Genomic DNA, 13587 nt, shown 5'->3' on the forward strand with positions numbered 1-13587 from the left:
TAAAGCATCTAAAACAGAAGAAAAACGACTGAATTCAGGATAAGCAGGCTGTTTTCCTTCTCGAATTCTGCAACTCGCAGACCACAAAAATGGCCTTCCATTCCTTAGGCTGCGCTGTCCGAACTTCGTGGTTAAGATAAACAGTCTTCATTACACATATGCTCGGTATTTTCTTGTTAGCAGATTATAAAGATATTTACGTGGCAGTTATACCGTTTAATGGCCTTGTAGGCTTTGTAGGTGCTGTGTGCTGGAACGCTGCTTCTTCTCCCGCATTTAGAAGGCAATAGACCGCTTACTCGCGCGTCTATGCTTTTATTGTGGTGTATTCTACTGGCATCGTCATTGTTGAAAGGTCTCTACAGCACACTGCTCGTAGACTTGTCGAAGCGATAATTCTGCTCGCAGACTTCTGCGGCATTACTAGGGCACATTGTATACGGCTGCCTGTGGTGACCTGTTAGACGTCTGACCAATAAAAGCTATCGTCTTTTTGCCTTCACAAACATTTGCCTTTATCACTAGCCCTTAGCAACCAGGCAATCATTCAAGGGCAATTATATAAGCGTGGATTTTTTATAAATGTAGGCAATGCACACCTGCCCAACTATATATTCTGTGTACCATTCAAAAATTTATAGGATCAGCCTTTCCGCAGATTTACGCACAATAGAAGTAATGGTGACACAATTAGGGGATAACTGTTAACTTCTGTTTTTGTCGCTTGAATAGAAGATGTGAAGCACGTTTTTTTTAATTTTTCTTCTACACCAACCTACCTACGGGGTTCAGCGTGAAGTGCGCGTACATTGCCAGCATCCGTGTTTTAACACCTGCTGCCCTCCATTCTGTGGACGGAAAAGTAAAGCAGGGCAACCCGCTCTCAAATGAAAACTTTTTCCAGTAAAGGGAAGCCCCGATGAAAAAATACATTAAGTGGGCACTGATTTAGAAGAAAGCAAAGATCAAAGACAGAACACAGTGCAAAAACATGCTGTATTTCCTAGGCGCCATCAAGGCCGTGTACTACTGATCCATTGGCCGACTTGCAGCTGCAGTGACGCAGTAGGCAATTTAAGCCTGCATCACTCTTAAGCTTTCTCAACAACGCCGCGAAGCTGGTCGATACAGCCAGCTCAAAAGGGGAGTCTCAAGCGGCGCACGCAATGCTCGATGCGTACTACTGGGCATGGGTTACCTTCATCGTCGCCTGCTGCCTCTACGGCATCTATCGTTGGGTCCTCAGGTGAGATCCGTCAATGCCTCTTTCAGGCGAAGATTATCAAATTATTCGTCTAGTCCTAGGGTGGTCACTGGAACGTATACTACTAGTCATGGGCAGTCGGCAATCGCGAACCCCCCTATGCCAGGGTCCTCACTATGGGTGCCTCTTACAATCGGGAATGAAAGGTTCGTTGAATGAGCCTAAAAAGGAAAGTTAGTCGTCGAGAACGCAAGGCAGGCCAAAGGTCAAGAAAATAACTTTCAAATTGGGTAGCGGGAATTTCGAATGGTGAGAAATGCAGGTGAAGAAGATGGGCCCAGAGATACGCCTCCACTGAGACTGAAATGCACAGGTATGTATGTATGTATGTATGTATGTATGTATGTATGTATGTATGTATGTATGTGTGTGTATGCGTGTATGTATGTATGTATGTATGTATGTATGTATGTATGTATGTATGTATGTATGTATGTATGTATGTATATATGTATGTGTGTATGTATGTATGTATGTATGTATGTATGTATGTATGCATGTATGTATGTATGTATTGCAAGACTCGGACACGGGAGACTCGTAGGACACGTTTAATCACGACGCAACCTCGCCGAGAGGCCGTTGCAAAAAGCGATGGTCAAGAAGGCGCGAGGATGGAAGGTGAAGAAGATGGTGTGATGCTCGCGTGCGCCACACTGATGATGAGTGGCTAGATGGGATTGGCCATTTGAGTAACAGTTATGAGAGAACGATGACGCCTGTGCTCACAGTACGTATGTATGTATGTATGTATGTATGTATGTATGTATGTATGTATGTATGTATGTATGTATGTACGTATGTATGTATGTATGTATGTATGTATGTATGTATGTATGTATGTATGTATGTATGTATGTATGTATGTATGTACAGTGTTTGTCAACATTTTCTAGGCCACGGCTCCGGGGCCGGAGCATGCGCGCGGCCGAGAACGGGCGCTGCGGTCGCCGCGGCCTGCAGACTGCGCTGATAAAGAGAGGGGGGAGAACATTCGCTCTTGCTTTCTTTCTGTAGGAGGCGCGTGCCCCAAGCGCGGAGCGCTGACAGTTTTCCAGCGCAGGCACTGCGCAGCAGGTGGCGTTGGGAAGGATTGAGGATGAATTTAGAACCACGCTGTATCGTGCGCAGCCAAGCACCGTCCAAGCTTTTTCATTTTGTTTTAGACAGCGCGAGCGCTTTATCGTAGCATGCGCAGTTGATTATTGACGTTTTTCTGTAGGCATGAAATACTATTCACAGGATACACCATTTCCTTTCCGTGCATGCACATTCGAGGATACGCGATGTAACAAGCAAACTAGAGCGAATCCAGTCGTGTTATAGAGGCCGGTATATTAATGATTGGAGAAATTGGCTAAGCTACCTAGCTTCCACATGGGTCACTTGTGCCGGAATGGCAGGATAAAATTAAACAGGAAACTCCAATGTTATAATAATATAATATATGACAAAACGTTTTACATTATATATAAGAACAATATTATTATACGTAACAGTATATAACATAACAATTTGTTATATAACAATAATATAACAAAACAAAAATTCAGTTGCAGAAAATATCCAAACGATAATTTAAAAACTTGGCATAATCCAACATCCGTGTAGGATCCGTTCAGTTTCCCCCCATTCTCTGACGCTACGCAATTACCGAGCGTTCAACCATGCTAAACGAAGCGCCTACGCTAGCACGACCACGTGTTCCCAGTGTCATCCTGACACGTCGGAAATCAAGGCGAACAGGAATCATATGCCATTCGCACGAACACCTCATCCTCAGAGCACCGAAAATGCACTACGCAATGGAGAAGCCGCCAGCGGCCTGCACGCAAGTAAAAATAACACGCCACATCGGCATCACGACGCATATTAGTTCAGACAACGCAGTTGATACTTTTATCACTGCTGTTTCTCATCAGGAATGTATTTAGCAATCTTCTATGGCCTAGAGAACCAATCTGGGAGATAGGTAGCTTAGTCAATTTCTTCAACCTCTACGCGCCTGTACTACACAACTAGATACACACTATTTTACTTGTTTTCAAGCGTATCCCTGAATGTGCCCGCACAAAATAGAAATGGGGTCTATTGCTATGGGTATCTCATGCCTGCAGAAAGAAACGTCAATAATGAACAGCGTATGTTTCGCAAGAATCGTTCGCGCGCCGTGTAAAACAAAAAGAAAAAAAAAACTTGGATAGTGCGCGGCTGCGCATGGAACAGCGTGGTTCCAAATTCATTTGATTTGATTTTGACTATAAGGTTTAATGCGCCGACGCAACGCAGGCATGATGCGCGCCGTAGTGGAGGGCTCCGGAATAATTTTGACCATCTGGGGATGTTTAACGTGCGCCGAAATCGACAAGATGGGCACGAAGCGATGTAACGGGTAACGCAGGTGGACAGGCCGGGCCAAAAAAAACGACCGCGGACTCGCTCGTAGGTTTTGCTGAAGCCTAGGTGGCCGGCTGTGGCATCGTCGTGCAGCGCTTCCAGTAACTGCGCGCGGATGGAGCGTGGCGCAACGGGAACCCATCGGTGGCCAGAAGAGAGATGAGTGGAATGGTACAAGATGCCGTCCAAAAACTTGAATTGTTCAAGCTGCCGACGGGACCTACTGTTTGGAGGAGGTGATGAGCCGGTAAGCTTGTCGATCATTCTATGGCAGTATATGTCGGCCCTTTGAAGAGAAGGCAGGCCCGAGAGATCCTCAACTGCTACACGATTGACAGGTGCAATGGGAAGGACCGTGAAGAGGGGTAATGACGCGGAAGTCTTGTTCGACCCAAGAGGGCAACGAGAAAGTGCATCCGCATCCTGGTGCTTTTTCCCGGACCTGTATGTGACAGTAAAGTGATATTCTTGGAGTCGAATAACCCATCGCCCGAGCCATCTGGTAAATTTTTCAGCGTCTGCAACCAGCGCAGAGAGTGGCGGTCAGTCACTACTATGAAGTGGCGGCCGTGGAGGTAAGGTCGAAATTTTTGAAAGGCCCAAACCACAGCGAGACATTCTTGCTCGGTGATTGTGTAGTTTTTCTCGGCGGTGCTTAGGGTACGACTTGCGTAACAAACAACCCTTTCTCGGCGTTGATCATCAGACTGCAGCAGCACAGCGCCGATTCCGTGGCCACTGGCATCCGTGTGCAGAATAACAGGGCGAGACTCATCAAAATGGCATAGTACCGGCCCTGAGGTGAGCGCGTGCTGGAGTTGTCGGAAGGCTTCCTCACAGTCGTCTGACCATACAAAGGGTGTTCAGGAGTGAAGCAGCTTGTTGAGGGGCGAAGCAACTGCGGCAAAGTAGCGGACGAAACGGCGGAAGTAAGACGCTAGGCCAAAAAAGCTGCGTAGGGCTTTTTGCTGTTGTGGCCGTGGGAAATCTATGACAACAGCAATCTTGCCTGGGTCGGGCCGAATCCCCTCATTGCTGACTACGTGGCCTAGAACCTTTATGTTTCTTGTGGCGAAACGGCACTTCTTGGTGTTCAACTGAAGACCCGCATTCGCGAGGCATATAAGAACCTTATCTAGCCGTTTGAAGTGCTCAGTGAAACTTGAAGAAAAAATAACGATGTCGTCCAAATAACAGAGGCATGTTCTCCATTTAAGGCCCCGAAGAACATGTCGATCATTCTTTCGAAAGTCGCAGGAGCGTTACGTAGTCCGAAAGGCATTACATTAAATTCATATAGTCCATCAGGGGTGGCTAATGCTGTCTTTATCGGCAAATGCTTTATCGGCCTCGTTCATTGGAATTTGCCCATAACCTGAGCGGAGGTCAAGGCTGGAAAAATATTCCGCTCTTTGTAGGCAGTCCAGGGCATCATCGATGCGAGGCATCGGATATACATCCTTTCGGGTAATTCTATTGAGTGCGCGGTAACCGATACAAAATCGAACGGATCCGTCTTTTTTCTTAACGAGGACCATGGGGGATGACCAAGGGCTGTTTGATGGGCGGATAATTTTGCGTTGAAGCATATCGGCGACATTCTCACTGATGAGTTTTCGTTCGGAAGAAGACACGTGGTAAGGACGGAGGCAAACAATACGGGATCCATCTGTTTCGATTCGGTGCGTTGCAACAGAAGTTTGGCCAAGCGTAGTACACTTGGAATCAAATAGTGATTTGTGTTTGTTTAGGAGGTCTAGTAAAGAGCCAGTTTGCGTGGGGGAGAGGTCAGAACCGATTGCGGCAGATAGAGCCGGGTGCAACGGTTTAGAGGGCGAACTTGGGCAGGAGGAAATAGGGGAGAGGGGAACAACACAGACAGCTTCGGAGTCAGCAGCGGTAGCCACAGTGGTGCCTTGACGAAGGAGAATCGGTTCAGAAGTAACGTTCGCGGGAACGAGTGTGGCCGACCCACGGAAGAAGCGCACAAGACAGATGGCGACCATGATGCCTCTTGCGAGAAACCGAACACAGGGAAGGCTAAGTACGTCCCCAACACGACAGTTGCCACCGCGAACGGAAATTGTGGTCTCAGTACCAGGTTTGAGGACGAAATCGGCACTTGCCACGAAGCACTGCTGCTTGACGTCAGGAACATCCGTATAGTCCGTAGCGGAGATCTCGATGTCGGGGTATCGGCAGGAGATGACCGCGGATGCCGATGATAGAAAGTCCCATCCCAGAATGAGTTCATGGGCGCAGCTAGGTAACACCGCGCACTGAATATGGTGCCGAATTCCCTCTATCAAAACACGTATTGTACAGTATCCGGATGGCTCCAGCACCTCTCGATTAGCACCGCACGACGAAGGTACAGCATACGGGGTAGTCACTTTTCGGAGGCGCGAACACAACTTTTCATTAATCACTGATATAATGGTTCCGTTATCAACAAGGGCATCAGCACAAAAACCAACTTCCACAGACAATGTATTTGATGGTTTTAATGAAGGAGTTTTTGGCTTTTTGACGAGTGCAGTTTCTCCTCCAGAAACTGCAAACGCCAGTTGTCCTATTGGTTGTCATTGGAGCGGGTCGTGGGTCGAAGAGGTGAAAGAGGGCGGCGATATGGTGAGGGTGAGCGTCGCCGTGATGGAAGCTCGGGCCGAGGCGGGCCGAACGAGGTTGGGGGCGGCGATGGGCGACGCGGGGGCGAACCATATGTGCCACGTCGGGACGCGTAAGAAAAGCCAATGTCGCGTTCGAACGGTGCGTACACGCGCCGTTGATCTTGCTGTCGTCGACAGAAACGAGGTATGTGCCAACGAATCCCGCAATAATGGGGCGGTCACCCGGGAAGGGCTGGCGGCCAGGGTGCATGTTCGTGTAGTATCCCCGTGGCATGCTTGCTGCGGATATCGCTGTTAAGTGTCCGTGAGTTAACGGGGCTTCCATTGGTAAAGGCGGTTTGGATGCGATGGGCGAGTAGGACGGCGTGGGAGTCGTAGGACCAGGAGGCGTCGATGGCGTCACACCCGCAATAGATGCCAGCTCCTCTTTCACCAGGTCGCGCAGCTGAGGAGCTTCTGTGCGAAAGTGATATCGTGGAGCACAAAGCGGGTCGCTGAGCTGCAGCTCTTCGCGGATGATTTGGCGTATGACAAACCGTAAGTCCGTGTCCCCTTGTGACGGCGTCGCCAGAGCAGCCGGTTGCAGACGAACAGCCTGCAATTCGTCCAGGCGCTGGCAGGTTGTGCGCACATCGTCAACGCTCGTCGGATTTTGCACCGCGAGGGCGTTGAACGCGAAAGAAGCGATGCCCTTCAGGATGTGGCGAACCTTGTCGGCCTCTGGCATGCTTGCATCCACGCGGCGGCAGAGAGCAACAACGTCCTCTATGTATGAGGTATTGGCCTCCGGGACATACCGTGGCGCCACCTACGAGTGACGTCACTTGTAGGACGCCGAATCGTGTTGTCGTCTGCTACAACACATTTCTCGTCCGTATGCGGAAGCGTGTTTTTTTGTTGTGGCCACCGTCTCGCCCGCTCCTTGTGGATTTGATGCAAATTACCAAAAAAGTTGTCTGTAAACCAAATAATTCGGGCAAGCAATCAGCGACTCGCTTGTTCCCGGCTGCACCGCCGCGTTTAGGTAGTTGCTACCATCGCGTCGACCCACAGCTCTTACATACGTAGCCAGCTAACGCCAAAGACGATGCAACTGATGCCGAGAAAAGTACGCTGTAAATTCATTATGAAATACTTGTGACGGGACAAGTGTGTGCAAGCAAACATCTTGTAACAGTGACGGAAACGCGTCGCTCACTTATGATCTCACCGCGCAAACTGCTCGTATTGCCTGGTAAATGAATGACGCGAGAACGGTGATCAGATTGCTTCGCCGCACATGCTTGTTATGGTCTTGTTATGGTTTAGGTATTGTTATGGTCTGCAGCTTGGCTTAATCAGTGCCTATTTCCCCTACGATGTTTTTATAGTCCTTCCCGGATTTGATTAACGATCACTGTCGTAGCCTGTAATCTGCACGGCTGATTACTTTTCGCGACTTGTCCGCAATGTATGAACGGTATGAACGCGAGTTTTTAACGCCTTCGAGCGAGTTCGGACAAGGTTATATTTAGTTTTCATTAGGAGTTCGGCGTGGTAATTTATAATTGCAGCGTGTTTTGTATGTTTACAGTAAGCCGGCATTTCTCAAGCATCAATTTCGAAACTCACGACTGCTCAGAGAAGGCGAGGCTGCGTACGAGGCGAAACACGTCGTTAATGATTTCGGGTAATGGGGATATTTAGAATAAGAGAACCGAGCGTTGGGGGCCCCCAAGAAGTTAGAGGAACCCAAACGCAACACGCGCGTGCGCGACGGGAGGGACTTCGCCAACAGCTCGCAGCCGGCTTCGGATGCACGTAATCGGATGTTTGGAACTTTGGGCTTGGCGTCGCAGCAGATATTTCATCGGCGTTAGAGTTGCGAGTGAGAGTCCCTAACAGAACGTTTCACCGCGCTGGGAACTCTGTAAGCGCGGTGATTTCCGTTGACGCAATCGACAATCAAGATACCTGCACGGCCTCTTGGCCGCTCGCCGCACCGTGCGTGAACGGACCGGCGCTGCCGGTACCGACCTCCGCGGCCGGTCGGCGTAAATCGCGGCAGATATTTGAGCATCGCTTTGAAAACCACAGCTGATGACACTACCTATCAGGATTTTTCATCACACTAACATCCACTTTCACCAATCTGGAACTTCTTTTCCACGACTTGAGTGATTTTAAAAAGCGGCGACAAGTTGTTGCTGCCGCGACCTGCGTCGGTTCGAGCCGCACCGTCGGCTGTGCGGGCAGGCAAGGCGGGTGCGTGTGCTTCTGCGAGCAGTTAACGCTTCACGATTTCCTGCTTTATACATTTTTGCAAACAAGGGAAATCTAGAAACTTCACTCGGCGATCGTCGTAGTCCACATTGTTGATCGGGGAAACAAGCCGCTGCTTAGGCTTCGGTCGCATGCGTAATACACCACCACGCTCATGGTGTTTGCGGATAATCTATTACAGTTGATACGGTTATACAGTCACCATTAGGTCGAACTGCGCTTGACGCACTGAGAATTAACTTCAAACGAAGGAAATTAACACGAAAATACTTTTAGAACGCGCTTCCTAAGCGAAATGTCACGCGCTGCAAGCCAACTACGCAGCAAGATAGGAACGGTGATCTTACACGTGACGTCAAAACGATCGCAGCGCCGGCCTCTCCAGTGGTGGGCCTCGCGGCCAATACGTCTCGTCACAGTGTTGAAGCCGAGTGGCCAGCTTCCGTTTCGCCTCGTCTGACTGAGAAGCTGTCGTGCCGAATATCTTGCGCAGCTCCTGGCAAAAGCTAGCCCAGTCGTCGATGCGGCGTGCATTGTTCAGAAACCATGTTTTCGCCACCTCGTCCAACGAAAAGGAAACCTGCTGCAGCTTCGCCGCGTCATCCCAACGGTTGAAAGCACTGACCCGAGCATACTCATCCAACCAGTCATCGATGTCTTCACCGCGGAGCCCTGCGAAATGCGGGGGGTCGCGCTCGCGGCAGGTGACGGGAAATGCTTTGCAAGAGGCGCAGGAGTGGAGGCAACAAGCGTGGCTGCTGCCGGCCTCACGCTGCATCTGTGTTGAAGGAAAATGCCAACCGGAACGGAGCTCCAGGGGTGCGCTTGGAAGGCGTTGAGGACGGGAGCGAGGTCAACCTCCAGCACTTGTAAGGCCCTTGAACAACGGGTGAACCGGGACGTTTATTCGGCGATCCAGTGGGTTACAAACACCGTACCGAGAACTATGATGATGATGCACGAGGGAAGAGGATTGGGTAATGCTAATTAAGTAAAAGTATCTCCCTCTGTTTTTTTATTATAGGCAAACATCGAGGAGAAATTCTCAGTACGTTTATTCATTTGAGATGTATTTTATCCGACACTTCAGATACGTTTTACGTGAATCTTACAATTTAGCAACTGAAGCAGCGCATGTAGTGTACTCGAAATGTATTTCGGCAAAGCTTTATGAATACATTTAAAATGTATTTTCAATAAATATTTTTCATGCATTGAGAGTGCATTTCTACCATGTTCGTTCCACAAACGTAAAAGGCATTTTAAATGTATTTCGAATATATTCGGAGTGTATTTCCATGCTTGAGCACACTTTTAAGTATACTCAGAGTAGTGCTCTAAATGTAGTTAGGTAGATGTATTTTTATATTTACAGTGGATTTACACCACGATCGTTTGCCGGGAAGAAATATATTTTCAATATATTCTGAATGCCTTAAGCGCACATTCGTGAGGTTCAGTGCATTCTTAATCTATTTGGAGGGTACTTAAAATCACTGTATTTTTCCCGCATTTTTAATAATGTATTTTCAATATTTACTAAAAATTAAAAAAGTGCAATTTTTAATGCACTTAAAATACATTTACAAATACAAAGCATATTTGAAGTCCACTTCAAGCGTACTCGTACGCATTTCAAACGTATTACTTTTCGCTAAGGGAATGATAATGTTACGGCGAGGAGGGAATGCGGGAGATTGCCCAGAGTGTATGAACAGTCCCTAAGAGTGTCCAGGCCGTGGTGACGCGACATACGCGCTCGCAGTATGTATGTATGTATGTATGTATGTATGTATGTATGTATGTATGTATGTATGTATGTATGTATGTATGTATGTATGTATGTATGTATGTATGTATGTATGTATGTATGTATGTATGTATGTATGTATGTATGTATTGTAGGGACCGCTATCATCGCCAGTGAAACTCTGGGACAAGCATGCAGGAGGAGTCCTGGAAGCGTTGGCTGTATTGCCGGTTGCATGTAGAGCAGTGATATGTAGTATCGCGGTCCTATCGCCACTTATACTTTTCAAGTGAAATAAAGCACACCGAATACTCCACGCAGGCGCAAACAAAGCTGAAAAGTTTTTCTTGTTACTGAGTGAGCTGTTTCTATTAGGAAAGAAAGCCAACAACAACACGCGCCCTCAATGGGGGCCCAATCCACGCCTTACGACTACATGATGGATGGCTTACAAATCGGCTGTGCGGGTGACTGTTATCCGACACAGTGTGCGCATATACCGTTAGTATAACTGCTTCCAACACTACAAGGTGGTAGGCCAGGGCTCTCCCAGAATTAGGGTGAAAGGGGCCTTCTGTTTAACCCCGTAGCAGGGAATCGAGCGTTTACAGCCTGTCAAGAGCGGTCGATTGCAGAAAAACGCTCTCATGTTAGCTTTCGCCCCAAGGCTATCAGAACCGGGGCTCTCACTAAGCTTCACCATATTTTGTCCTTCGAGCAGCCCCAAATTCATTGCCTTGAAAGGATCATTATGTGTAGCGTACGTGGTCAATTTTTTGTACCATGAACCCACAGATGTTTGATCTACATAGGAAATAGTTTCTGTAAAAAAAATATTGGTTTTCATCTCACCCTGCGAAAGTCAATGTCCAGTAAAGTTTTTGTGAACCATTACATATTGTGATGAAGGAGGGTATGAAATGTTTCTCGGCGTCTCGGAGGAATTGCGCTGGCGATGGTCTTGTGTCACTACACACTCTTACGTCGTACTGTCCTGTGCCGCCGCTATGGTCATTGGTAAGTTCGAATTAAGTGACATCTGTTTACGCTACGACGACTCATGGACGCCGTCATTTTTTTGGTTTATGTGTTTTAGTCAGTGAACTCGGATTAGGCTTACCTCGCTTTCTGCTCCGCGGCTTCATGCGACTTACTTCGTTCCGAATGAAAATTAAAAAAAAATGCGTGCAGGAGCATTTCAGCAGCAAAAGTGTGCCCAAAGATGTCGTTTTGCTGCATATTTGGTAGTGTTGCTAACAAACGACCCGGTCGAAGTTAACGGCGAGGCCGTAGATGCAGCAATTTGTGAATACTGGTAAACACGAACATAGCCGCCATTGCTCAATTACATGCCGCAGTGGCGGAACTCTGACACCTTGTCCACTTTCACTACGCTCGGCTTCCCTGCGGCAAATGCTGCGTTGCCTAGCCTGACACATGACCCGCCGTGGTGTCTCAGTGGCTAAGGCGTTGCGCTCCAGAGCTTGAAGTCGCGGGTTCAATTCCCGGACGCGGCCGCTTTTCTGATAAGGCGAACAGCAAAAACGCCCGTGTGTACGAGATTTTGGCGCACGTAAAAGATCTCCAGGTGGTCAAAATCAATTCGGAGCCCTCCACTACGGCGCGCCCCATTGTCGGCATTGTGTCGGCGCGTTAAACCCTACAATCAGCCTGACACATGCTCTCGGCGTCATAAGCAAGAACTTCTGTATTTAGCGACACTAGTCTTGTCCAGCCTTCTAAGATTATCTGCAAGCATAATTTTTACCCTGCAACACAAGGGGCGGGGGGGCAGGTCCCATTGTTCATCGGCACGTTATCATCCATAATGCGATTCTTGCTTTGTGGTTTCCTTCAAGGCACACTAAAGGTCGACACAAGTTTGCCTGTATCAATAGATTCGAATCGTAGGCCTCTGCCGAGAATTCAAATCCACTATTCTTGCAACTCGCAGATGCTCAATAAGAAAGAAACACCAGAAACGTGAAAACCGGTGCCAACGCTCCGCATGCTTTCGGGTACTACGGTTGGTGACGTCACAATATTTGTGCACGACTGCAACTTATTGTAGAAGCATCTGTAAATGTTTTTCCTTAAATGAACAGTTGGGAAGTAGGTGAGCATTTGAAATAAATGCAAGACAAAGCTTTAAGGGAGTTGACGCATTTAAAAAAAAACGCAGACTACAGATTTTGCACTCTGTAAGACAGGCTGCTTCCCTCGCGCTTGTCAGCCACCATGCTTTCAGTTTCTTTTTGGAAAAGCATTGGTGCGCACTTAGCCAAGTCAAAAACACCCCCCGGTGAATGCCTGAGCTTCGGCAAGAAATATCTCCGACAGAAAGCCCCCAAAAAAGCTTAGTTTACACCAGGTGTGAAAGCGACACGCCTGAGCTTCTAACCCGCGCACGAATGTTGCCATCGGTAAGGCATGCCTGCGCCCGGTTCGAACCTTATCGCCCGTGACAGTTTGGGGTACTTACTGCAGAGGGTTAGCGGAACGATTCGAACTTGTGCTCTTCCGTTCGCTGCGAGCCGCTGTTGAGAAATAATCCGCCAATCGTTTGTGCATAGCTCTACCCTTGTTTTGTTTGGGCCGGACAGAGCCTAGGCCAGGAGGACTCTCAAGACGGCTGCGGGAAGCGAGCGTGCATTTCACGCCAGGTGTTGGCGCGTCGCGTTAGAGAGGAGAATATGATATGAACGTGATCGCCAGGAGAGGTGAGATGAGGACCCCGTTTGAGCGACGCCTAGTCGGGCAACCGCTCTTGCATGATATTTTAAACGGAAATTGTCTCTTTGTTGTCTACCGGCATAAGAAAATCTGGGTGATTGGTGTATGGAGCCATACCGGCCGCTGGAGCGGTTACAAACATTTCTTGATCGGTCAGTTACTTATATTAAAAGGGAAAACAGCCTCCGCGGCCACAGAAACGTCGCCGCAGTTAGCGGTGTGGGCCATTGCCTGAAATATTACAGGGCACCGGTGCTGCCCGTGCTTCGCTCCTTTTTTGTGAAGCAATGGCTACACCACAAAAATGAAAAGGAAACAGGAAAGCAAAATGCCACCTTTATTTACTTTTTTTCTCGGCAAATAACGCATCGTTGCTCGTCGAACAAAAGCCGAGAGAGGTACAAATAGTATGACCTTTCAGTTAAACTAAATTGTATTTGGCTTTTAGTGTTCATTTAAACAAATTCTGAGGTGTATGCGGTATGCCTGATTAGCCTGACGCATACGCTTATCGTCTTAGGCCTTGGCGCCTGGGCGTTTTTGCCCACGGC

General features: G+C 48.2%; 1 protein-coding gene across 1 annotated transcript in view; it reads left to right on the top strand.

Moving 5' to 3' along the window:
- Nucleotides 1-1166: 1166 nt before the first annotated feature.
- Nucleotides 1167-13587, top strand: part of LOC144139717 (cytochrome P450 3A43-like) — a 55312-nt gene continuing 42891 nt past the window's right edge. Inside the window, exon 1 of the mRNA XM_077672000.1 lies at nucleotides 1167-1246. Within this exon, the coding sequence (XP_077528126.1) occupies nucleotides 1167-1246 (80 nt within the window). The remainder of the gene's footprint in view (nucleotides 1247-13587) is intronic.

Source organism: Haemaphysalis longicornis, unplaced genomic scaffold (genome assembly GCF_048455015.1).
Source record: "Haemaphysalis longicornis isolate Haplotype H1 unplaced genomic scaffold, Haemaphysalis longicornis Haplotype H1 scaffold_5, whole genome shotgun sequence".
In the NCBI taxonomy this organism is placed as follows: domain Eukaryota; kingdom Metazoa; phylum Arthropoda; class Arachnida; order Ixodida; family Ixodidae; genus Haemaphysalis; species Haemaphysalis longicornis.